At 33.7% G+C, this 27,525-nt stretch overlaps 1 protein-coding gene across 1 annotated transcript in view; it reads right to left on the minus strand.

Annotated features, from left to right (window-relative positions):
* Positions 1–5,592: 5,592 nt before the first annotated feature.
* LOC106081398 (potassium voltage-gated channel protein eag) overlaps positions 5,593–27,525 on the minus strand; it is a 58,169-nt gene continuing 36,236 nt past the window's right edge. Inside the window, exons 10-14 of the mRNA XM_013243312.2 lie at positions 25,733–25,932; positions 12,921–13,173; positions 12,393–12,835; positions 10,017–10,313; positions 5,593–7,310 (exon numbers count right to left, since the gene is read on the minus strand). Coding sequence (XP_013098766.2) covers positions 6,243–7,310; positions 10,017–10,313; positions 12,393–12,835; positions 12,921–13,173; positions 25,733–25,932 — 2,261 coding nt within the window. The 3' untranslated portion in view covers positions 5,593–6,242. The remainder of the gene's footprint in view (positions 7,311–10,016; positions 10,314–12,392; positions 12,836–12,920; positions 13,174–25,732; positions 25,933–27,525) is intronic.

A 27,525-nucleotide genomic window follows, 5' to 3' on the forward strand; every position in this document is an offset into this window, starting at 1 on the left:
CAGTGTAGTTGGGATGAGATTTTAAAATTATGGCCTCTTGAATTCTGGTTGAAAAACTTGGTTGAATCTGTGCCGAAAATGTTCGAAGTAAGGAAAAATGTTTTCAACTGGGTTTGTTAAATTTGTCTGCAGCTGGAAAAACTTCTCTATAAAAGGCGTTGTTCAGCAGTAAGCAGTATTGGTCAAATAAGTGAAAAGGAACACACGAATATTTTAGCTCTGGTTGGGTCAAGGAGGAAAAAATATTAATTCATAATTTTGCCTCCAAAACTTTGGTAAAGAGAAATACCAGACAGTTTTTAGGGTTTAAGAGGGTATAGGGAATTTGAACTACCTGAGAGAAGAGAGAGAATAAAGAAAGGCTCTTTTAGAATAGAGAAGATTGCAATACTGCAGTACAGGAAAGGGAAATAGAATCTGAAAAACAAGAAGCAAATGTTTCTTTGGATTGATGACCTTAGATAAGTGGCAATTTGTTCTTCAGTGTGGTCAATGACTTCGGGCGATGGGCGACAGAGAGAAAGCGATTACGAAAATAGATAAATGGGCAGAGAGTAAGAGAGAGAGGAAGACAAAGTTAAAGAAAGAGCTGACAGAAAAAAATGAGAGAAAATCTACAAGATATAGATTGAACCACAAGATTGTCTGTTCAATATTTTTTAGTAGGAAACTTCAGTATTTCATATCTAAAGGGGCAGGTCCCTACCCCTTATTCACGAAAGCGCTTCAGATTTAAAATGGGTAAGCGAAAAATTATGATCATGGTACTAGGCGAGACCCACGCGCTCAAAATGCTCCAAACGGGCATGTATGCTGACCATGCCATAATTAAACTCCACTGAAGGGTATTTGAGGGTGGAATACGATGAAAATTTTCCGACAAACGTCTCATTGGACAACAACGCTACGGTGACCTTCAACGATTATAACATCTAAATTTAAGGAAAAGTGACGGAGGGGGTTGCATTACTTTTGAGAGGCTTAGTAGGCCAGGTATGACAGTAGGTCACACAATTGAAAGCGAAGGTTAGTAATGTGCAATCAAAATTTATAGTCAATTGTCTGGATGGGACATAGCGAATTATTAACTCGAACAAAACAACACAGAATTGAACAAATAACTTGAATATAAACATCTGAACAATTTTATCATTTAAAAAATTTCTTTACAACAGCACAAATTTTGTTACGTAATCGATTTTTTTTTAATATTTGCAAAGATTTTAAGCAATATGGTTTTTCATAAAAACCATTTTGGATTATTTAAACAGTGGCATAACTCTGAAGTTGATTCGAATATTGTGATATTATCCCAGTATTATAAACGAACTGGAGAGTTAAAAATAGAATGGCTGGTAAATAATCTGGCTAGCCTTGATGTCATCATAGTTAAAAAAATTGCTGCAGATGTACCTAGAGGGCTACATTAATGTGGGTTTTACTGCAGCTTTAGGTGTCTCACCATGTTGCAATGTTTTCCCATATCAAAACAGTGGACGAACACTGACATACATTTTAAAGATAATAAAATGTATCATAGTCAAAATTAATCGGTCAAAAATCAAGAACCCCTTCTGGACTCTTGTCTTCGAGAAAAGTTTACAATTTAATGCATTCCGGAAAAAATGTAATATGGATATATTTGCATTTAAAGTTATTCGAAATAAAATCTGTTGTTGTAAAAACTCTAGAGTATTTAATATCTATCAATCTATCAATTCCCCTAGAGTTTTACCAACAATAAATACATATATAATGAATTACAGTGGTGTATTAACGCAGTGAATTGGTCAATAAGCCAGAATGAGGCCTCTTATGTTTGACATCAAATTTATACTTAATGCTTTCTGGAAGAATTGCAATATGGATATATTTGCCTTTAAAGTTATTTGAAGTTAACATCGTGGAAATGTCTTCAGAGATTGATATGGATATTTATTAGGATTTGCTGGGTATTAAAGTGTAAACAAACTTTTAAAGAAATTAAATTCTTGCGTCATCATCCTCACCCATTCTACACTGTCCATATAGAAAACAAAACCGAATTTTGAATTATCAAAACTAAAATGTTTTCTTAAAACTGCTTAATTATATTGAAACCTTTACTTTTGCATTTTACAAAATTTATTTATTTTCCTTCTTCAAACTTTATTTTCACAATTTTGGCTAAAATAATGAAAAATGGTTGTTAGGAAACACAATTTTTGCTACTTAGTGAGAAAATGAAATTACTTGCTAATTTTTGTTTGAACTATCATAAATTAATATTAATATACCATTATTATTATTAATTATCACAATTAAACTAAATATCATATAAAGAAATTATCTAATAAATATGCTTGGTGGTGTAGTGATGATGCCTAAGTGTGAGTTAGTGAAATTTAGTATGCATAAATTGAACTTAAACACTTCTGAGTGTGTCAACCTATTTTAACAGGACTAGATTTTGACTAAACTTAACTAAGTTGTATTTGAAACATAATAGAGATTTCTGCAAAACGCTTCAAACTTCGATTGTCTTTTTCTTTTAAAGGGGAGGGGTTTTGGTTTTCTTTGATATTAATACTATTGTTAGTTTGTTTGTTTGTTTGCTTCGGTTTCGGTTAAGGTGGCCTATTTGAATTGAAATGGTATTTTTCTTCTAAAGACTTAATCATTTAACTAAAATTTAAATGTAAACTTAACAATTAAACTATATGTACTATATATATGCAGGTATGTTTATTGGTTTTATATTATAGGTATTTATATTGCTTGTGGTTTTTATAAGTATAGTAGTTTGTTGGTTTTTTTTTTATTGGATATTTTGTTTTGTAAGGTTTTCTTTTTTTTGTTTTAATGAAAAAAAGGACGGGCCTCAACAAAAGTTTTTTTTTCCATTTTTAATTTTGTTCATTTATAGTTGCTGGCTTTAAGTTTTCTTGTGGTATATTTTACACTATTTTGTATGATGTTGTTGTTTTGCTTTTGACTATTTCATAATTTTTGCATGGCAGTTATTTTATGTTTGGTTTTCTTGTGTCTTGATTTTATTTTTTGAAAAAAAAAAGTTTTCTAATAATATGAAAATATTTGTTTGTTTTAAATTTGTGTTAGCCTTGTTGAGAATATTTCTGCAATTTAGTTTTGATTTTTGTAAAATTTGTGTTTTCATATAATAACATTTTCAAAAGGGCGATAGGTGTAGACAAAAAGTGGTTCTTCTCTTATAACCCTTTGTATTTTAAAATTAAGAGGCCTTATAAATGTTTCAAATGAAGGGAGATCGGTAAAATAAATATATCAAATTCTTTAGGTTGTAAGGTTGTATCACAAATATTTTTTTAATATACTTTTCCATGTGGTTTATAACAACAATTTCACTTGCGAAAAAAAAGTTTTTTTCGTTTTGGTATTCCTTCAATGTAGTGGTTTATTATTTTTTTTAACTTTTTATAAATATTTGCAAAATTTTATAAGCAATATGCTTTTATTTTTTGTCTAAACCATTTCGAGATGTGTACACTAAATAGTGGCACTACTCAAAAGTTGAGTGGAAATTGTTAATCCTACTCCAGTTTGATATATAAAGTGAACTTAAGAATATAGTTAAAAGCTCTTAACGTGCCCCCTAGTGATCGAATACATGCACAGCTTAGGATATCCCAGTGTGACCGCACTCTTTGATATATCAATCCAGTGAAGGAACGCTTACATACATTAAGAAGATGAAAACAGACCATAGTGGTCCATTAACGAAATCCATCGGTCTAAAATTCAGAAGGAGGTTCTTTTTTTATTAGCTTTTAGAAAGATTTTAAAAATGGATATATTTGCGCTTAAAGTGCTTTTATATTGAAAAGTCTGGAGAATTTGAGATATAACTCTTATAAAGGGTGATTTTTTAAGAGCTATTGGAAAGTGTTAAAGAAAAACACATAAAATTCAAAAAAATTCATGAAATTTTTATTGGAATCGATAATACGGTCCATATAATTTAAAGTTTTAAGATTATTTCAAGCAAATGGTGACCGTGACTGCGCCTCAAATGGTCCATCCACATGCATTCCATCCAGGAAGTTGCCTACTGATTGCTTAAGTTTAAAGTTATTTGAAGTTAAGGATTTTTTATTTAAATCTCTGGAGGGGCTCGTTAAAATAAATAATTTCATAACAGTGACCCATTATCGACATCCATTGATCAATGAATCAAAGACGGTGTATTTATCTTTGAGGAAAAATTTCTACTCAATGCAATGAATTGGAATATTGATAAATTTGCATTTAAAACTATAAGTTAGGACTTGTTAGCTAAAAACTCTAAAGAGAATGATTGATGTCAGGGCTAAGTTTCCGAGGGATGTCTTATCTTGACAATAGCAGCCAACAAAAGTTCATTGTAACAGCTCTTCATGACTCAGTGGAATACATTTGAGGCTCCCTGGTTGGTCTTATTTCGTTCCTCTGTAGCTCAGAGGTTAACAGCCCTCTTTTGACGATGAAAGTTTGTGTTCAAAACCACCTAGTGTTGGCGACGAAACGAAAAACAAAGGCATGAGTATTACCGTAATTACAAAGATATATTTTGCCGAAGTCAATCTTGAACGAAACGAAAAACAAAGGCGTTAGTATTACCGTAATAACAAATTTACTAGAAGATGTATTTCGCCAGTTTGGGATCATTCGATCTGTTCGGGGACCCCTCAAAAAGTGCATATTATCCACTTTTTTTGATTATACATTGCAAAGGCAAATTTGCCTACGAATATTTCATAAGGGAAAAGGGGCAAACTGCAACACCCCTTTGTGGATAAGTTTTTACATGGCTGCCATATCGAATGGTGCAGCACCTGACATTGTCTTTTTTTGCCTTATATTTTCCGATTGCTTTGGACGAAAGAAGTTTGTAAGCCCTGAAGGATAAACCTTTTGGAAAGGGCAAAAGTAACTCTTCTCGTAAACACGCACAAGAAGGTCAAAGGCAATCGTTTGGACTTCAAAGTGCATGTAATTCATTACTTGTACAATGCGGTTGTCAGACTTATAATATTTATGGTGTTATAATTTGGTGGACGGTATTTCAATACTTCACCAAATTCCAATGTTCAGCCGAATCTAAGGGATTGATTGTCAAAACAAAAGCCGTTGTTTAGTCCTTTGTAGGGCCAAGTTTATACCGTGAAAGGAGAGTACTAACTGGAAAATGCCAAACAACGGTAAAAAGATATAAACAATGAATGCGGGGACCAGGCCCAGCCTACTGTCTCACTTAATAATAGTCTGACTTAAGGTTACGATTTCTGCTTAAGCTTCGAGGATGGGGACTCAGTTAGGACTGTCCTGCCATTTTAAAGGCTCCATTTAAATTTTTCCCCGACTCTCAGCTCACTTTTTTAAACTTGTACTTCAGTCTGCTATCAGTTACGATTTGAGTTTTATGCCACCAGTCTCTGAATACTAAGGATAAAATTAGGTGTGGGTGTTAGCCTGAATTTGGAGAGATAGCTCATAGTGGGTAAGCATAGTGGTTTTTCCCTTACTAGTGTTGCCACATTAAAACTTCTCTTTCATGTGGTGTCGCTATGCGGTACACCGTTCGGACTTGGCATTTAAAAGGAGGCCCCTTATCAGTGAGCTTAACCTTTAGTCGGGCAGCACTCATTGATATGGAATGTTTATGGGAAATTAAGAAGTAGCAGTAAGCACAAAATGGCTGCTTTGAAATCCAAATCACCAAATGGTGAAAAGGGTAAAAATTCATTGTGAAGTTGCATTCACACTAGTTTCTTGGTCCGTTCAAATTGAAGTTTTTTTAAATTTTCCTAGATTGTGTAGTAAGGAAGAAGGTAAATTTCTTTGAGGAATGCCATCCAAATTTAGTGAACCATTTTCATATTCTCAATAATGGAGTTTGCTTTTGAACTTTTGGCTTACTTATAAGGTTAATATATCTGATATTTATATACATTCACAAAAGGCTATAAAGACTTACAAAAAGAAATAGGCGGAGTTTAAGGTTAAAGATTAAGTGGGAATTTGGTTTTGTTATTTTTAAACTTAAATAAAATAATTTAGCACGCCAACAGCTTAAGCGTTAATTTTCCATGATAATAAAAGAGAAGCTTTTGATTGAGACTATTCTGGTGATAGGGTTTTCTGAGTGTTGTGAATGCGGCTGCTTCTGCTGCTGTGGGAGGTTTACTCTAATATTATTGCTCAAAACTGCTATTATCCGACTGATGGCGTACTAAAATCTTGGGCTAGAGAAATTCACGCTTGGAGCGACCACCACCACCTGCTGAGCCGCTGGATGTGCCACTGGTTGTGGATGTGGAGGCAGCTTGTGTACCACTACCGCTGGCTGTGGTGACGACAGTGGTTGCGGCGGCCGATGGTTGTGTTGGGGGTAATTCTTCTTCAAGTAGACGTTGTTGTTCGGGACTCTGGACAACGGCACTAGTAGCAGCGGCTTGCGAATGGGTCTGCTTGGGAGGCGCCGGTGCTTTTCTGCTCTTCGAACGCCGCTTCTTAAGCATCAAAGGTCCAAGACCATTGCCACCCGTTGTGGTAACCATTTGTACCGGCGTCAGCAGGTTGGATGAGCTAGTTGCTGCTGCAGTAGTTGAAACCGCTACTGCCGCAGCTGCACCTGTTGTCGTTGGAGCAGAGGATGCACTGGTTGCGCCAACACCCACTCCACTACCGGCACCACCGACGCCTATGCCAGATGCGGGTGGAGCTGTTGATATTGTTATGACAGTATCGGCGGCTGGTGTTGTGGCGGTGGAATGTGTTGCCCCACCTTCAGGACGTCTACCAACTAAGCCCCCTGAGCTGCTGCCACTGGCCGCTGTTGTTGCCAATGTCGAACTACCGCATACACACACGTTATCATCAGCAGGTGTTGTCTGACCGGAGGAATCATGTTGTAAACGTTTCACCAATTCCCCCAGCATGTCCTCAATGCGACCAATACGTTGTTGCATGCGCTGTAATTCGAGGCGTACATCTACTTTGAGATCCAACACGGTGGCGATAAGATCACGTTGCGCTAATGTCGGTGGCTGTTCTCTAAGACCCGTATCGTACGTATCCGATGTGGTGGCACGCGATGAAGCCATTTCGATTTGTCGCTCTCGCTCCAAAGCCAAATTGCGATCTTTGGCGGTAAGAGCCAGACTAACGGCCGTGGGAGCACTGCTGCCCTCTATCACAACGCGACTCTCACGGCTGGGCGGTGAAGAGTCCACCTCACCGCCTTCATCAATGGTGTCCTGACGGGCCAAGGTGGCTTGGCTGGCCTGTAATTTGGGAGCTTTGGGAAAAACCTGCAAATATAAGGTTAGCAGCGAAAACAAACCCAAGAAACATGGACACAAAGAGGGAAAGGTTATGTATAGAGGAAATTATAGTTAGTTAAACAGATGAAGAAGAAAGAGGTTTACATAAATACAAAAGAAAAATTAAAGAGATTAGAGAAAGAAAAAATGGTTTACACAACCAAGGAAATCCAGATAGATAGAGTTGGGGAGACAGATCCATAGTTGATAGTTTCCATTTATTTATAAGTTTGTTTTGGTGATATGGTTTGCATTGGAAATTGAAAATTTGTAGAGTTGTCGCAGAGTTGCATGTGTCGCGTTAGTTTCAACGTTTAACATTCACACAAGGTTGCATTGAAATTTTGCAACAGTTTTCATTCAAGTGCCATTCCAGTTTTTGAGTTTTTCGTTTTCAAAAATATATTGCAGTTTTTATTTGTTTATTTTAAAGTAAAAAAAAATTATTTTTATTTTTTGTGAGAAGTGTTGATAAATCCAATCGAAGGCAGGCAGAAAAAAGTAATGTTGAAAAAAAGTTGTATCAGTGCTATCATTCTTTAAAAAAATGTTTAAATCACATGTTTTTTGTATTTAATCAAATAAAATAGAGTCAGGTTGGTGCTTAACAAAGTATTAGCAATAAAATCAAATTTAATATTAATAGAAAACTAAACATAAACTAAATAATTTTCTTATAATAAAATTTTTCTTGAACATAAAGCAGAAGATGTTTAAATGTAATACTTATTTTGGGAATACCAATATAGCTGAAGTCTGAACTTTTTCTCTATAAATTCTAATAGTGTATCAAGAGTTCCATCTTCTACTTTTGAACTTGAACTAATAATTACACATAAACCAGAATACTTGGAAATAATAATAACAAAAATCATTTTGGATTCAAAAAAATTTCTTTTGTTTTGGCAAACTCTGTCAAAAGTTTAAATGGATAAGCGCCTTAATTTGACAATATTGTTAAAATTGTTCTGCTGAATACATTTTAGATGAGCCATAATATTGAAATCGGTACTTGTGAGCGAACAAATGGGCTTTTCCGAAGCATGATTAGAACGTTTCATACACATATCTTAGTCAAAGGGCGAATAATAGTTCGACTTGAATGTTGCGAAATCGCCAAAATTTCGCTGAACATGTAATCTTGGGAGTGGTAAGAACTTTAAAGCTGGATAAGTTCATATCTAATGGGCAGAGCTCAAATAGTGAAAGTAGGAAATGCTATTTCTGACAAAACAATTGTGACATCGGATGTTCCTCCACGAAGTCATCTCGGACCGGTCCTATTCACATTTGTTATAACTGACCTGCCTAAAGTGATACTTCGATCAATGATTCTAATGTATGCAGATGATGTTTAAAATTTCCATTCTATAAATAAGGAAGCAATCCAATCTTAAAGAATTGTGTAATTGGTGCAATACTAACTTATTGAAATGTAAACATTTGTCGTTCTTCTTCTGCTCAGAAATATTTTTCTTTTATTTTGCCTCAAGGGGCGTGGCTAAGATCCTAGATATAATCTATAGACTTAAGAATAAATAAAAAAATTAATGAACTCAAAAAATGCTCTGAGGGCACACGCAAACCTTTACGCATTTGTGACCTCCTTCCGTCCGCCACAGCAAAAGAAATCATAAAATATGTTCTGTAAATTCCTCCGTATTATTCAATCAGAGAGTGACTTTTCATAATGTAAGTCTATCACAACGGTTGAGTGAAACTTCTGCTCTAGCCTTTGACTGAAAAGTGAAAGGCCTCTTCAAATTAATATTGGGCCATAATAAATATACCATCTTTCATCCTTTACTCTATGGGCCTATAAATTCTCTTTACCATGGAGTGTGTAAGGTAGTACTTTGTCAGCTCTTTTGTCTGATTCACAATCCAGCTGAATTCAGAACTTTTAGCCAATTCGTTCTGAGATCTGCGAATGTCGAGGGAATTTGTATACCTACCACCTAAGGATAGTCATTCCGTTTGCACTTTTGAATATGCATTTCCGACTATACAAAGTATATAAATTCTCATTTGTGACAAAAAGGCTTTCTAGATAAGTCCGTCCATCTGTCTGTATTGGGGTATTAGGCCTATTTAAGCCACATTTCGCCGAAATTTGGCTTTGTAAAATCCATACCAAGTACGGATTTAAATATAGCGCCTATTTAGACGGACCTTCCGCTTGAGGGTCTTTAACCCATAAGTTGCATATTTATTACCCGATTTTTCTGAATTTTTACTTCTTCGATTTGATTTGCCAGAAAAATAACTTCTTAGCCCCGTGACTTAATATGTCTTTAGAAGTATATAAGTAAACCTACATCATTCCAGGTACGGACCTGCCAAACAATGGATATATTTGTATTTAAAGTTACACATAATTTGTGACCAAAATAACATATTAACTAAATCAATAGACAAGTTTTTTTAATATATATCCTTGTAACTCAAATGAGATTTATGCCAAAGCTGTAACTTCTAAACGATTACAATACTGTCAAATTATCTTAAATTCAGAAAGTCTTTTATTTATCCATTCATGCGAAAACTTTCCTACAGAGTTTACCCTACAAGTCAAAAAATATCATTAAAAAAAAAGTAAACTTAAACAAAAAAGTTACAAAATTGTGTGATATTCTTTGGAAATGTGTCATTTCTTATTTTCTTTTTTTGATTTTCAAAATGTTGGTCAATTACTTTATTGCCTTGTCCACCATTGCTACTCGAAGTACTACTCTGCCTCGCTTGGGCGGCAGTGCTTTCACGCAGACTTTCGCGGGCACTCAAACTTCTCGAAACTGCTACTTTGGCGCTGGTATCGCTAGCCGAATCGACACTTGAACTACCCAAAAGGCGTCCCCATTTGCTAGCACGTGTACTACGTGCAGATGGTGGACCCGATGATGGTGATGGAGAGGGAGATGGTGAGGGTGCGGCAGCGGTGGTTGTTAACACACGGGAATCCTCGGTTAATGTTAATTTGGCAGGTAACTTCTTTAAGGTGTTGCCATAAGGTGGCAACAAATCAATGGGATGGATATGTGGTTGCCAATTGTTGGGATTTGGAAGATAAAGATGGGTGGAGGTTTGATTTTTTTTTTTTGGTTGGGAAGGTAAGAAAACATTATGCCGAATGGGGAAATGTTGATGTTGAGTTATCATTTCATGTTGGATTTGGGATTATTATGTGGGGAAAGAAATAAATTTTGATTATGATTAGGTTAAAGATTTTGTTCAGGAATTTTCATCGATATGTGCATATGGTTATAAACATTAACACACATACACGCATACACACAAACATACATGTATATGAAAAATATACGTGTGGGAGATGTTGACGATGTTTTTGTTTGTGGTTTTGAGATTATTAGGGTTTTTTATGTTTTTAATTGTTAATTTGTTTGTTTTTAATTATATTTTGGTTTTGTTTTAATAGTTTTTTTTTTTAAAGTATTTTAGTGTTTAAAGTTTTTTGTATGTTTGCATTTTTGTTTTGTAGCGTTTTTTTATATAGAGAAAAGACAAAAAGAGAGACAAGACAACGAGCATAAGTTTATGTTTTTATATTTATGTATATGTATATATATGTTCCAATAATAATTTACACACACTCAAATGTACGTTAAACAAACACATTGACAAATCATAAATGCTAATGTGATATTTTATGTATAACGCCACCTAAAAATTTATAGATTGCTCTAGTTATATAAGTTATGAGGAAATGAGATTTTAAGTTTGCATAGGTTTCAATTTCTGACGGGGATCATTCCTAAGATACTCGACGAAAATCGAAATGTTTAAAATTAAAACTATGGGCTTTGGCTGAAAATATGACTTGAAATATTGTATATAAAATATGTTATGTATATTCTATCAATACTTTTTAATATTTTTGTACTGTTGAACGACTCCCGCCTTTCTAGACCGAAATTCTGGCACACACAAAATCCTCAAAGATCTGTCCTATAAAGAGTACACTGCGGTTAGTTTTCATTGACTAATTTTCAAGAGTGTTAGTGCTGAAGTGTTGTCATTCATTTGATTATAGAAAGCTGATTATTCAGAAATAATTTTATGTGGATATACTTGCATTTAAAGTTATATTAATGTGGCCATGTTGCATTGCAATAGTCCATAAGGTTTTCCGCCGTGTTGCAAGGCTCTAGAACAAAACTTGGTGATTTTTCAAGAGCTTTGTAAAGGAAATTCAAGTCGCTCAGTTTACAAATTCCGCATTGGAATTGGAAAACTAGTACTAACAAATAGCACTGAATTCAGCGCAAAAAATAATAGCGCTTCATTGTAGCGGCTACAGTAGTGCGCAAAAATTTTGGTGCTTCAACGTGTAATAGGATTTAAAACTTTCACATTATGAATAAGCTTGAAGTACCTTACTTATACAGGTTACTTCTTTGGGAGAAAGGAGTTTTTATTACAAAAAAAAAAAAAAATTACGCCTCTGAGTGTTGTAGATATTATAAGCCTTTCATTAACATACATACATTTCGTAGAAAAAATATTTTATAATGCTCATCTTTCCTTCTAGTTGAAGAAATCTTCCTTGGCGAATTTAAGTGTGGATATATTTGCTTTTAAAGTTATTCCTTGGCGAATTTTAGTGTATTCCAAGTATTTCTTGGCGAATTTTAGTGAGGATATATTTACATTTAAAGTTAACTAAAACTTCGTAAATCTTAAAATCTCATTTCCTAAGTTTTTCAGATATTTTTAGAAAATAAAATAAAGGTATAAAGTGAATAGAAAATCATTGAGAAATACTTTATGATACCAAACCTTTTTTTATATGAAATGCTTGCTGTTTTTAACATTGATAAAACACAATTTTTAATATAATTTGTTTCTAAATCATATAACAAACTAAAAAAAACTAAAATCAATGTACACAAACATTTAAATTAATTTTTTTAAAACAAAAATTTTATTTTTAATATTAACACACACATCCACAATTACTAATTGTTTTTGCCCCAAAAAGGACACACAAAAAATAACAACACATATTGAACTCAATATTCAAGCAATAGCAAAGGCCAAGCATTCACTCACCTTATTACGATCAGCTTCAGGGGCATCGGAGGCACCGCCTCCGCTACTGCCACCACCACCTTTCTCCACATCGCTTTGGCCTGAGACTGCCTCCTTGGAGCCGGTTTGCACTTGGGGCGTACGTCGGAATTTCGAGAATATCTTACGCACCAGATGATCTTGATTTTGAGGCAATTGAGGCTCGTTTTTTCGCCTTTCGGCCAATTCTTTTTCGCGCTTCACATCGGCCACCTTGCGAAAAATCAAACGATGTCTCAAATTATAAGTGAGTACCAAATTACGAGCAAAACTATTTGCGAAAGCTGAATAGAAATCGAGGACTTCGAGTAATTTATCACGTTTGATGGCATGTAAATCACAGTAGGTAAGGGCACGCACATTGGCCGCACTTTGGCCAACGGCAGAATCCTTCCAGAATTGGTCACCAAAGACGTCACCTTTGCCTAAAAATTTGTTTAAAGAATAATTTTGTAAAATATTTCCTTGGACATAGCGGTAAATGTTAATGCGTTGGTCCTCTTAACTTACCCAATATAGCCACAACTTCATCGTCCTGTATTACTTCCAAGGATCCGGTTACTATGAAACATAAACTATCTATACTCTCACCCGTATGGTAGAGCAAGTCACCCGGTGCCGAATGGGACATCATGAAATGCATGGCCAGCGCTCGCAGACATCCATCCGAGGCAAGACGAAATGCTGGATGCTCGTTAAATACTTTGCGATTTAGATGAACACATATATCAGCCTTCATATCTTTCGGACAATAGTTTAGTACCTGTGAAATGAATTTTTGGTAGTTTTTGCAGATTTGTATCGTACGTTTACACAGTTTTAACGGACTATTTGTTAGCTGTAGCTGTGGTTGTTTTTTCTTTTTAAGTTTAGCTATATGTTTTAGCATTCATTTGCTTTTAAAATCATGGCAATTTGTTTTCTTGTTTTATTCGAATTCGACTAACAACTAGCTAGCTGGTAATGTTGAACTAATTTTTATAACACACAGTCAGGTAATAGGTATTTTTATATCATTCTGTTGGAAGGTTTTTCAAACTCTGGTGCAATGGGTTTAATACAATAATTGAATTTTTGCAATTTCTTTCTTGGAATTTTTGAAGAAGTAAAGTCAAAAATAACTGGAATTTTGTAACTTTTTTCTCGGCCAATGTCAAATTATAATAATAAAAAAAGGTTTTCCTTTGTATTTGTTTTCAATTTTCCTAAGTTTTATAAAAAAAAAGATTATCAAAGCAATCTTAAACTTTTATTTAATGTAAAAAATTGTGGAGGTAAAATAAGAAAACCTAAAGGCTCAAAACTCTCTCCAGGTTCCTATCCATTATTCAGATGATGTGATGATACTTCTGAAAAGAATGTGTTCTGATCAATTAGTGAAGACCTTTAGAAACCAGATAAAAACATGGAATGACAGATGAACCTATGGTGCTTCCACAAAATGGCAATAAAGCTGAAGTATCTAACTTATTGTTGGTGAACGATGTGTTCCATCACATCAAACGATTTGTTGTCACATGATGGGAACTCTAAGCCACATATTGGGTCTGGAAGAAATTTCTTAGTGCATATATTTCCATTTAAACTTAGTACGATATTGCATTGCAAAATAATGTGAAATGGTCACTTATTCCAACCTTACCCGGAATGGAGAAGAGACTTCTTCCATTTTAAGCATGAAGATACATATAAGTGGGCAAATTAGCATTTAAAGTTATTCTAAGTTTACGATTTTCAATTGCAAAAGAATGGAAAAGATACGATATATTTGGAAATTTGGCCATGAGCATTCCACTAGGGAACAGGGGTGCTGTCCGACACAAGTTTGAGCTCAATGATAAGTGATTTCTTTTTCTTATAGCCGTCTCCTAACGGCGAGCCGCATTGTGACATCTCTTTGTGGAGAAGATTTTTCATTACATAGTACCTAACAAATGTATTAAGCATTAAGGGGGATAACCACTGCTGGTGACATTTTTTCTGATGCTCTTGATGGAATACATTTGCTTTTAAAGATATTCGAAGTTTACAATGCGCATTGCCAAAAAAGACGGCCTTAGTAGTAGTCCTCAGTCATTTACTGCAAGTTTATCCAGAACAGAGAAGGTGTTAAGTCAGTATGTCCATAGTAGCATGGGGCGGATAAATATCTGCACCCTCTTTTCAACCTAGCCAGTTCACTTTAAGACCGAACATGAAGAAAGAAATTACTCGATTGTTTCAATCTATTAAAGATAGCTTCTACCTCTAGAAGCGTCTTGGTATGACTTCCTATGGGCGCTCTGAGATCTGTTGCCGAAAGGTAGTAATTCATATGTCCTTTTTGCTCATGCCCGACTAGGACGTCCTGGTAATGCCCTAGTCCACTTTCCACTACTTCTGATAAGTTCAATAGTTGTCCAAATGGCTCACATGCATATTCGTCCACCCTATTGTTTCTTGAGAAGTCTTTAGTGTCCTTGGGTGTGAAAATGACTTGGACTCAAAGGCGTGAAACCCGTCATACGCTAATTTTGAATTTCATGTGCGAAAGATATTTGTGTAGGCATTTAAGATGCGAACAAGGTTAAGCCACTGAAATCCCCCTAAAAACCCATACACATATCCGTCAGTCGCAACGTCAGCCCAATATCATATAGATTCGAGTAGACCTCTAAATCCTTTTCTAGACGCTATCATGATGCCATCCGTGATGATCGGGATGCCATTGTCATCAAGCACAATATCCAGGTCCATATAACCTCTGTTAGAATGGCGCCCGAGCAGGGACCGTGAGCATATAAATTGTATAAAGCTGCAGTTAACAGCACAATCTGTTTTGATGTTATTATTATTTCGGAGGAGCTCCGATAGCTGTTCTGTTAATTGCTTGATGCAGAGCATACACCATGCCGTACATGGGATTTTACGAGGCTGCATGCCCGTTACCATCGTATCTGTATCGTCTACATTACGCTTGACGAGACCCTATACACCTAGTTTTTTCCGAAATGAGCTTTTGCTGCATCTTGATTGGGCCAAGATCAGTTCCTAGAAAAAGTTCCCTATACTTAATTCTATTATAGATACGATCTTTTTTCGACTCACTGCCTTGTTGCAACTTGATTGAGGCCACTTCACTCACCGGACGTCCAATCTGCATTTCATGGGGTGAAGTATTCAGCCTCCCTATCGCCGACTCCACAGACGAAGTGTAGTTCTAAACCACGTCCGCTCTCCCGCGGTAAAGAATCCGCGCTCAATCGCTAAACACTACAGGCAACCTCTTTACAGACTTAAGTTCCATATAGTTGTTCAATTTGAATCCCAAATAAACAGATCTTTACATTGAATACAAGTAAATGACTTTCTCTACTCTTGTCGCTGTAGATATAAATTTCTGTGATGAACCGTACCCCAGCGAGTTTACCCTAGCACTCGAGAGGAAATCTGCCACTAAAGGTGTTCGGTCTCTACTCGAATTGCGTGTCTTGAAGATTCCATTATGACTTGGTTTCAGTTCTATTTTGTTTGAGACCTTGCTTGCTGCGTATCTATTGCATCTAAAATTGAGTAAATTCCCGTCTTCCTTCAGCAATCCGCACAGTTTCGAGTATAGACTATAGGTGGAATAATAAGAGCCCCGCGAGTTATATCATATCACAAGAGGGCAGGTTTCTGCCGTTATAGTGGTTCGTTCCGACTCCACTGGGAATGCGTTTCCCAAAGATTCTATTCTGAATTGGTTTCAATGCTATATTGTTAGAGACCCTGCTCCCTGAGGATACCCGTATTTTTTCAGCATGCAGCACAGTTTCGAGTATAGGCAATGTATAGACAATAGGTGAAATATTGCAACCTCCTCGAATTATACCCTACCACACGAGGGAAACCCTGCTGTTGCAGTGGATCGGGCGCCAGTGAGAATAAGTGTCCTGAAGATTCCATTATTGTTTGTTTGAGATCTCACTCTCTTAGTATCTATTGCATCTAAAATGGAACTGCTGCCTTCCTTCAGCATGCGGTACAGTACCAAATATAGACAATAGGTGAAATGTAGGGAATTTCTCCCAAATAAGTCTTCAATAGTATTTTTTATTCAAAGGCTTTTACCATGTTCCATATTTCATATATCAGCACTGGTCTTTCAATTTCAGTTTAATATTAACAGTCATTTTATGACACTTCTGTTCCATACTATTTACAATAATGTGGATGGATGGGATCTTTCACCAGGTGGGAGACCATCCAATTGGCGTAAAATGGAAGGGAAGACGGATGAGACAATTTTAACCACTTTTCACGTCCAATATTCTATTCCTCTATATAGAAGTCAGCTTTACATAGAGGAAAACTTTGAACTACATAACACGCCATGATTACATTTCTTTTCTTGTTTATAACTATACTTATGTTTTAAGTTATGAAATAGATTTCTGAAAATGAATGGAAAAGTAATGATAACTAAAAACATGCTCAAACACAAAGATTATATATAGAGAATAGAATTTTAACCATCTACCTTCTAATCGGATAGATTGAGAAATAAACGATTATTGGATAGTAATTAACACAATTCAGTTTTACAATCTTTACGTGTGAACGATCCATAAAATGAGGCGTCAAATGTCAAAGTCATAAAGTTTTAAGGTGCAATGCTGCCACCATGTTGCCAGGTACTCGGCAGTGATGCCAACATAAAGAAAAATGTTGCCATCACTGCTAGCAACATGTTGGCGTATTTAGGAAGTGCTGATTAACAGTCTGTTGTATGTAAGATTAGCATTAAAGATGATCAATAACGTTTTAATGTACATAAAAAGGCTTTTTTATGTAATTGCATATTTAAGGTTAATCTTACAATATCAGTCCGAGAATTTCGAAGTTGTTTCTAATTTTTGTTCGTAAATGTTTAAAAGAAAGTCTAAGGCCTCGTAGAAAAATGTACACATACCAGCTTTTTTAACATACTTCCTAAATACAGTTGAGATAGTTTTTGACAGAAGATCAGTTAACTAACCATTCCCTGAAGATAATGAGTTCGTATTTCGTCCCATTTATGTTGATTTGATGATTCTCATGAAGTTTGTATGAACGTATAATGAAATGTATATGAGAGTCTTTTAAATGCTTTTCAAGTGAAACTCTTCTCAAATTCAAAGTGTTTGCTTTGAGCATCTATAGGCAGTTAGTAAAGTTTAATGCAACTAACATTGTTATAATTGCGTTTTAAATTGGCTTATTTCATGGAATAAATGCTGTCAGTGGAGCAGCAAGTTGCATGGTCAAAAATGATTTATAGGCAAGCAAAATTTTGAAATAGTGAAGCTTTATTGTGGAAATATAATTTGTGAAAGTTTTTGAACGCCTGGACATACTTGTAGTACTTAGTCAATTTTATATGAATTTTGTAAATTTTTCTAAAGCTTCCTTCAAACCAAGCAACTACTAGTTACTATTGTTGGCTCAATTGTCACAACTGATGATTTCTCGTTGTTTAGGTAAAATTTCCCTTGACAAAGCATAGAGCATTAGTTAGAACTAAAATTTCCGATTTTGAATTCAAATAGGAAAGTGCACCTCTCTCTCTCTCTCTCTCTTTCATCATATTGAAATAAGGAAAACTACAATAGTTAAAGTGTATACAGAAGAAGTGAAGGTTTACCCAGCCTGGCCTATAGTTAAGCATGCATAAACAGTTAGAGGGTAAGTGATATAGAACAATGATAAACTGCTATAGTTTCATACTTGGAAAAACTCATAAATGTGGGCATATTTGCATTTAAAGTTATGTTTTTGAACATTTACAAGATCTGCCAATTTTTTTGTAGCCATAAGCCTCGCCGATACGCACAGTGTTACGAAAACCTGGGTTTTATACAATTTTTTCTTAAAATTAATGCAAATCATATTCGTAAAATTTAAAAACGGCCAACTTAATTTTGTTTAACACAGGAAATAATAAAAATTAAAAAAAACTATACACCTATTACACTATATTCTCATCTTAGGTCAGGGTTTTTGGGGTTTTCGTAACACTGCACAGTTGATTTTGTTTGCAAGATTTATAATTTTGCTCTCAACTATTTTTAAGGCACAAACTATAGTCATCGAAGACGGTATAAAGGCAGTGTTGTCATTTTAAAAGCTTTTTTTTTGTTTGTTTTTGCAACATTTTTGAACTAACACTTTTATTGATAGGAATTTTTAAACCAAATAGAATTTTCTTTATGCCATTGCATTTCTAATTTTTGAATTTTGGTTTAAATTTTGTCATCTAATAGCAAATATTTGACGGACGCTTTTCGTATTGACACGGATTTGCGCAGTTATTGTGTTGCAGTACTAGTAGGTAACTCTAGCTCTATCTAAAATGCAAGTTAGCCTGTTTGTTAAATCTTTGCTTGGTTTTACCTTGAGGAAGAGATACAAAAAGAAGAGTAAAGGAGAAAATATATTCATAGAGTATTAATGAAAATTGAAAACCAAACGAAAAAATAGACAAAATTAGAAAAAAGTGAAGTGATAAAGTAATAGAAAAAGCTAAAAAAAATTTTATTTGCAGAGAGTGCGGTAATGAAATTAAAATTCAAATTCCTCAGTTTTTGTTGCAAAATTTCTTAAAAAATGGTGTCTTAAGAAAAAACTATGTTACAAAAAATTCTAGTTGAAAAGCTTTTTGTTTAAGCTTTTCTAAGTAAAAGCTTAGTTACTTAAAGCGTTTCTAACAATTACAAAATATTGCTAATTCTAATTGAAGCAATTTAAAAAGTTTGTCTACTTTATACATACTTAAAATTTAAGGAAAATTTATGTTCTTTTAAAAAGCTTTATTAATGGAAAGCTTTTTCATAAAACGCATTTCAGCATAGAAAGCCTCTGACAGGAAAAGGTTTGTCTATTTAAACAAAAAGTTTGCTTCAGATGGTTATTTTTAAAGAAAGCTTTCTTAAGGAAAATGTTTTTTGGTTGGTAACTTGTTTTTAAAAGCTGTCTATAATAGAAAAAGTTATTAAAAAAAGCTTTTTATACGACTATTTTAAAAGATTTTTGATGAAACACCCTAATAATGGAAAGTTTTTTCTCATACTATTGATGAAGTATTGGTGTAAATAAAATGCTTTCCATGATAAAGCTTTTTAAAATAATAATTAAAATAAGACAATTATTCTTTTTAAAGATATTTTTAAGGAAAGCTTTAAGTAAGAAAAGCTTTTATTACAAATAGCTTTTAGTAGAATAATTGTCTTATATAAATATTTTTTATGAAAAGCTTTTTATTTGCATGTTTATTTATAAATAGGCCTTTATAGAAAGCTTTTATAAGGAAAACTTACTTAAAAAGCTTTTGAGGGGAATCCATACATACAAAATCATTTTATGGAAGCTCATTATTATTAAAGCTTTTTATCGCAATATATATATTCCATAGACAAAGGAAATCTATAGACTCATAACAATACGTTTAAAAAAGCTCCAACAGATAGGATAAATATCAAATTCTTAGTCGTTTATATGTGAGTGCGTTAGAAACCCGGGCGACATGGAACGGAGAATTTTGAGTTATTTTGTTAAAATTTTGAGTTTTAAAGTCTATAGATGTTCTTTGTCTATGTATACTGCAACGTTTTCTCAATTTTGTATAGAAAGCTTTTGAGAACGTTATCATTTCTGTTCAAAAAGCTTTTATTATGGAAAGCTTTAATGCAAGTCTTTTACAGTTTTTCTTAAACAAAATATTTTTGATGGATATATATTTTTCCATGAAAATCTTACATTTGTGCACAGAGCATTCTTTACTTCTAAAAGGCTTTTCTTTTAACAAGCTTTTCCTGAAAAATATTATAAACTTCTTTTTTGTAAAAAGCTTTTGTTGTTAAAATGTTTGTTGTTCTTATGAAAAGCTTTTGTTATTAAATTTTTTTTTTAAAAAAAGCTTTTGTCATTTAAATCGTTTCTTATAAAAAGCTTCTGTTGTTAAAATTTTTACACAAAAAGCTTTTGTTATTAAAATCTTTTCTTATAAAAAGCTTTTGTTATTAAAATCTTTTCTTTTTAAAAGCTTTTCTTAAAAAGGCCATTCTTATGAATAAAAAAAGATCTAAGAAGACTTTCCGTTAAAAACTTTTTCTATAAAAAGCTTTTCTTAAAAACTTTTTCTATAAAAAGCTTTTCTTAATAAGTTTTTTTTTATAAAAAGCTTATTCTATAAAAAGTTTTTTTTCTTAAAAAAGCTTTTTTTATAAAAAGATTTTTCTATAAAAAGCTTTTCTTAAAAAAACTGTTCTGATAAAAAGCTTACCTTAAAAAGCTTTTCTTATTAAAAGCTTTCTTAAAAAAAGCTTTTTAAAAAGTCTTTCGTAAAAACATCAAAATCTTTTCTTATAAAAAGCTATTGTTATTAAAATCTTTTCTTATTTAAAGCTTTTCTTAAAAAGGTCATTGTTATGAATAAAAAAAGATATAAAAAGATTTTCCTATAAAAGCTTTTTCTATAAAAAGCATTTTTAAAAAACAAGAAACCATATTTTTAAAGAGCTTTCCATTTACTTTTTTAAAAATGCTATTCTCATTCATTTAAATTAAAGCTTTCCTAAAAGCACGATTTTAATAAAGCTTTTCTTCCGAAAGTTTGTTATTGGTACACGTAAAGCTTTCACTACAAAAGTTTTTCAAAAGTGGCGATTCAAAAACGTTGTTGTGCTTTTTATTAAAATGCGTTTGAAGCAAGAGTTTCAATAGATTTAATCGAAGAAAAACTTCGTACAAAAGGTACAGTTCTTACAAAGTTTTCTGTAAAAAAGCTTTATATTAAATAGCTTTTTTTTCAAAATCTATATTTTAAAAAGCTTTTTATAAAAAAGCTTTTTTTTAAGATAGTTTTCTTCTAAAAAAGATTTGTAAAAAAGGTTTTTTCTAAAAAGATTTTGCAAAAAAGGTTGCTTATAAAAAGCCTTCTTAAAAAGCTTTCTTTTAGAAAATCCTTCTTTTAAAAGCTCTATACAATTTTTTTAGAAAAAGCCTTTCTTTTAAAATGCTTTATTAAAAAAGCTTTATTTTAAAAAAACTTTATTTTTAAAAAGATTCATTTTAAAAAAGCTTTATTAAAATTTTTTTAAGCTTTATTTTAAAAAAGCCTTTTTAAAAGCCTTCTTTTAAAACTTTAAAAAGCTTTCTTTAAAATGCTTTATTAAAAAGCTTTATTTTAAAAAAGCTTTATTTTTAAAAAGATTTATTTTAAAAAAGATTTATTAAAAACGTTTTAATGTTTTATTTTAAAAAAGCTTTTTTAAAAGCCTTTTTTCAAAACTTTAAAAAGTTTTTTTTTTTAAAGGCCTTATTTTAAAAAGTTTTCTTTCAAAACTTTAACTGATTTATTTTAAAAGCTTTCTTTCGAAAGTTTTTTTAAAGGCTTTCAAGTAACATATTTGTAGTCATAGCTGTGGTTTAATAAAAAGCTTTTTTCATGGTTTTTGTGTATATTGTCAGACATTAGAGATTTTTTATAAAATTCAATTAAGTAAATTACTTGAAAATAATTGTTAATTAAACAAAATTTAAAATTATTTATATAAATTCATTAAATTTAAAATTTTATATAAATTTTCGTGAATTTGTAAAGCTAGGTTTTAAATGGTTTTCAAATTTTTAAGGACTACACATGGTAACAGTGCTAATTTTGATTCGCATTAACATTAAGTGTTGTTGCAGTAAAACGTTCAATAAAGCTGGACCTTTGTTTACCTTTAAGCCTTTAATTGTAAAAGTTTAAAGCATCTAGCTGGATTTGAGCATAATATAGGTAAAGCATTGTATGCAAATTGTTCCTCGTTTTAACTAAACATTTGAAAGGATTTTGTTAATTGGCATCATTCCAGGGTTGGAAGGATTATGGTTAATGGCTTTTTAAGCTTAAAGCTTTCTTGGTTTTAACAATTATCTTTCAAACCTCAGCACAGTGAAGCTTTAATTTACAATAAATTCGAAAATCTTTAAAATGGTTAACTTGCAAATTGCAAATTTTGCCCATGAACATTCCACTAAGGAACAGGGGCAAACTTCTCACATATCAATGAGTGCAGTCCGATTCAAGTTAAAGCTCAATGATAAGGGACCTCCTTTTTATAGCCGAGTCCGAACGGCGAGCCACAGTGCGACCCTCTTTGGAGAGAAGTTTTACATGGCAAGTACCTCACAAATGTCGCCAGCATTAGGAGGAGAAAACCACCGCTGAAAATTTTTTTCTGATGATCTCCCCAGGATTCGAACCCAGGCGCTCAGCGTCATAGGCGGACATGCTAACCTCTACGCTACGGTTTACTTAGTTGTCCAAAATATGTGCACAAAAGTAATAAAATGTATGGGGTTTTCAGGGTAATCTTTCTATAGGGGATATTTTTATTGGTACCCATGTTTATCCCATGACCAAGCATTTACCCTATATACCTGAAAACTAACATAACCAGTTTACCAGTCCACTGAACCGGTCCAGTGGACGGACAAAAAATTTCCTACACATGACTTCAGAGTTTTGCCATACCTGCATGCTAATATCGTAGTCATTTTCTTGGCTCGCAATTCAGGCTCCTGATGAGAAGCCTCTTCTTGAGACCACACAAAAGATGGATGACGCACAAGAGAGTACTCAGTGCCATACCCGACGTCGATGCAAGAAATTCTTAGACTTCTTAGATTCTAAGTCAGAAACCTGGGGTTTCTAGAAGTTCGGGTATTCATTGCAAATTGCAAATTTGTCTTTGAACATTCCATTAAGGAACAGGGACAAACTTCTTACATATCAATGAGTGTTGTCCGATTCAAATTTAAGCTCAATAATAAGGGGCCTCCTTTTTATATCCGAGTCTGAAGCGCAGTGCGTCACCTCTTTGGGAGAAGTTTTTACGTGGCAAAGTACCTCACAAATATCGCCAACATTAAGAGGGGATAACCATCGCCGAAAATTTTTTCTGATATGCTCTTGATATAGTTCCCATATAAACCGATCTACCGAATATAGGTCTTGAGCACCTGAAATTTTGGACGATGACTTTTCCTATGACTTCTAACAGATGTACCAAGTATGGTTGCAATCGGTGCAAAACCTGATATAGCTCCTATATAAACCGATCTCCCGAATATACTTTTTGAGCCTCTAGGGGCGCAATTGGTTTCCGATTTGTGTGAAATTTTGCACATGGACTTTTCCTATGACCTGCAACAGATGTATCAAGTATGGTTTTACTTGGTCCAAAAATTGATAGAGGTCCCATATAAACCGATGTCCCGAATATATTTCTTGAGCCTATATCGGGCGCAATTCTTATCCGATTTGGCCGATAAATGAAATTTTGGACGATGACTTTTCCTATGACCTCTAACAGATGTACCGAGTATGGTTTCAATCGGTGCAAAACCTGATGTAGCTTCCATATAAACCCATCTCCAGAATATACTTCTTTAGCCTCTAGAGGACGCAATTCTTATCCGATTTGGCTGAAATTTTGGACGATGACTTTTTCTATGACCTGTAACAGATGTACCAATTATGGTTTCAATCGGTGCAAAACCTGATGTAGCTCCCATATAAACCGATCTCCCGAATATACTTCTTGAGCCTATATCGGGCGCAATTCTTATCCGATTTGGTTGAAATTTTGGACGATGACTTTTCCTATGACCTCTAAAAAATGTACCAATTATGGTTTCAATCGGTGCAAAACCTGATATAGCTCCCATATAAACCGATCTACCGAATATAGTTCTTGGGCGTCTAGAGGGCGCAATTCTTATCCGATTTGGTTGAAATTTTGGACGATGACTTTTCCTATGACCTCTAACAGATGTTCCATGTGTGGTTGCGATCGGTGCAAACCCTGATATAGCTTCTATATTAACCGATCTCCTGAATATACTCCTTGAGCCTCTAGGGGGCGCAATTCTTATCCGATTTGGTTGAAATTTTGGACAATGACTTTTCCTATGACCTCTACCAGATGTTCCATATATGGTTGCGATCGGTGCAAAACCTGATATAGCTCCTATATTAACCGATCTCCCGAATATACTTCTTGCGACGCTAGGGGGCGCAATGGTATCCGATTTGTGCGAAATTTTGCACATGGACTCAAGTATCAAGTATGGTTTTACTCGGTCCAAAAATTGATAGAGCTCCCATATAAACCGATCTCCCGAATATACTTCTTGAGCCTATATCGGGCGCAATTCTTATTCGATTTGGCTGAAATTTTGGACGATAACTTTTCCTATGGCCTCCAACAAATGTACCAAGTATCGTTTCAATCGGTCCCAAATCTGATATAGCTTCCATGTAAACCGATCTCCCAAATATACATCTGGAGCCTCTAGAGGGCGCAATTCTTATCCAAACATACAAAAAATCCATGGGGATTTCTTACTATGATCTCCCATAATCCGTTTTAGGTTTCTGGCTTTAAAGATAAACCGTCCAAAGAACTTGACAAATGCCATCCATGGTGGGAGGGTGCATAAAATTAGGCACAGCCCAACTTTACACGCTTTTACATATTATCATTTGAGCTTTTACCATTAAATCTTTTAAGATAGAAGCTTTTCGCTTTAAAGCTTTTAATATTTAACTTTTACCTTCACTCTCTGCTTAATATTAAAAAAAAGAACTACTTATAGTAAAAAGCTTATTGGGCATAAAAAAATTTCTACAACAGTACATAAAATAAATAAAAAAACAAAATATTTGTTGTAGATCAAAGCCGAATAAAACTAAAAGCATTAGGGGGTTTTTTCAAGGGTGTTGGAAAAAGCTTTCAAAGTAAAATATTTCTACTTATAAGTCTAGAACTTTATAAGTGGAACGAGCTTTGAAATGCGTCTATGATACGGGTTGTTCACTAATGAATTTTTGCTAAGGTTGCAATCTAAACTTTCGTCAAACAAGAAAGTATGCCTATAATTGTTGATATCAATCATTCAATCAAAACTAGACTAATATGTAAAACAAGAAAACAAGGCTTTTAGTATTGGCAAATAGTGTATGTACAACTGCGTGTTTTGAGTGTTTTCTAAAGTGTTGAATGAGAAGTTTCAAAGAAAGTGTGAATATCAATTTCTTTGGTGTTTTAAGGTGTTTGTTTGAGTTGTTGTTTTTTTTTTTGAGTTTTATATCAAGTGCTTTAAAAAAATAGTCTGTTTTTGTTTGTGTCTGGTTTTCTTTTTGTGTAATGCTCTATTAAAAAAATTGTAATTAATAAAATATTTTTACAACTGCTTTATATATATGTATACAAAAATTTTCATATAATTTTTTTAATATAATTTTTAAAAATATTTTCTCTAGGGAAAAATACCTTTTCCGTGTCCAAACCCTTGGTCATGGCCCACGTGGATACCACATAATCCATAACACGCTCACTTAAGGCCTTTGGTACCTCATGCAATTTCATGAATTCACGTACATTGTTCAGCATATCGTGATACTTAGCTGTGGCCGAGGTCATCTGTTGAATGATGGTGGTGACATGACCGAAAATTGTGGCATAAAGTAAAGCTGTTGATTGTAGCATGAAGTTTTTTTTTTGATACCAACACGAACATTGTATAAAGGTGCAATTGTTTTGGTGTTTATGGGGGAAAATTACAAAGAAAGAGATATTCAATTAAATTTACTCGTAGTTATTTTAAATATTATGGAATGATTTGAAATATGTAGGATTTTAAAGTATTGCGTTGAGGGAAGGGGTGGTACTTTAGAAAATAGCTTACATCTTTATAGCTACTTTTCTTAAAAAAAATCTGTTTTTAGATTTTCTTTTCAATTTTTCGATTTTGAGAATACAACGCTAGCTAGAACAGTAATAAATGTGGATTTAATATTGTTGGAGATTTCTTTAAATGAAAACAAAAAACTGTTTCTTTAAAATGTTCTAATATGAATTTAAGAAGAGCTTAAAAGCTTTTAATGTTGTAGAACAATGTATAAATTCAGATGAGAACATTTTTTTTTTTGGATTTATCCAAAATTGTCAAATAAAAAAATAATTTAAAACATCTAATACAAATAAAATTAAAAAACAAATTAAAAAAAAATTTAAAAACATTGAAAAAAAAAAAAAATACTTTTTAGTTTGATTTCCAACAAGCTACTGTAGGGAAATGGATGAAAAATTTTCTAAATATCCTGGAAAGATTGAATCTGAAGACTGTTGTTAAACATATTTCGAAAAGAAACTGTTAAAATATCTTCATATATTAAAGATATGGGATTTTTTTATATTAATAACTAAATATTATCAATTATACGCTCCCCGGGCCACAACTTTAATTTTAATTTATTTAGTGACACAACGTCTTGTATATAAAATCAATGTAAGAAAAGTTTAGTTCCCTTTGTCTTAAAGTTTTTTCTATACAAATTTGCTCTCAAAGTGTTGTTGTTTACACTAAACAGAGAGATAAACTTTTTGAAAAATAATGTATTAATATCAATTATACGTCCAGTGGGACATCATTTATTATTATGCGAGTTTGTTTAGACTGGTGGTACAGAGTGTTATACAAACTACATCATTTCCTCTGCTAACCCTAGAAATATTAGGCTGAAAAGAGGTTGTGGATATTAATCCGGCCAGCCGCCAAAGCCGGGCAATGCTATAGAAAATGCTTCAACATCTAATCATCTTCCCCACATGACCTACACATGCTAGCATTTGCCGCACCGATTTGCATAAGTAAGCTCGTAGTCCTATGTGTCCCTTTATGATACCAAAAGCTATATTGACCTCCTTCTTACTACCTTTCAATTAAAGCTTGCCGCACCGATTTGCATAAGTGAGCTCGTAGTCCTATGTGTCCCTTTATGATACCAATAGCTATACTGACCTCCTTCTTCGTCATTTCACGATCCGGATCATCCCATAGGATTTTCGTCGTCCTACCTACAGTTTCGCTGTTCAAATGTGTAACATTCATGCTTTTGTAAATCGGACTGCGTCAAAACGAAAGGCTTCAGGTTAACCAAGTTTATTAACAGCAGTCCTCTGACCTTCACTGCCAAATCGTCTTCACTTTCATTCCCGCTTACTTTGTTAGAGCCCATCATCCAAACGATTCGGATTGTGCCATCCTCAGAGAAGGCGTTAAT

The sequence above is a fragment of the Stomoxys calcitrans genome, chromosome 4, assembly GCF_963082655.1.
Source record: "Stomoxys calcitrans chromosome 4, idStoCalc2.1, whole genome shotgun sequence".
NCBI lineage: Eukaryota > Metazoa > Arthropoda > Insecta > Diptera > Muscidae > Stomoxys > Stomoxys calcitrans.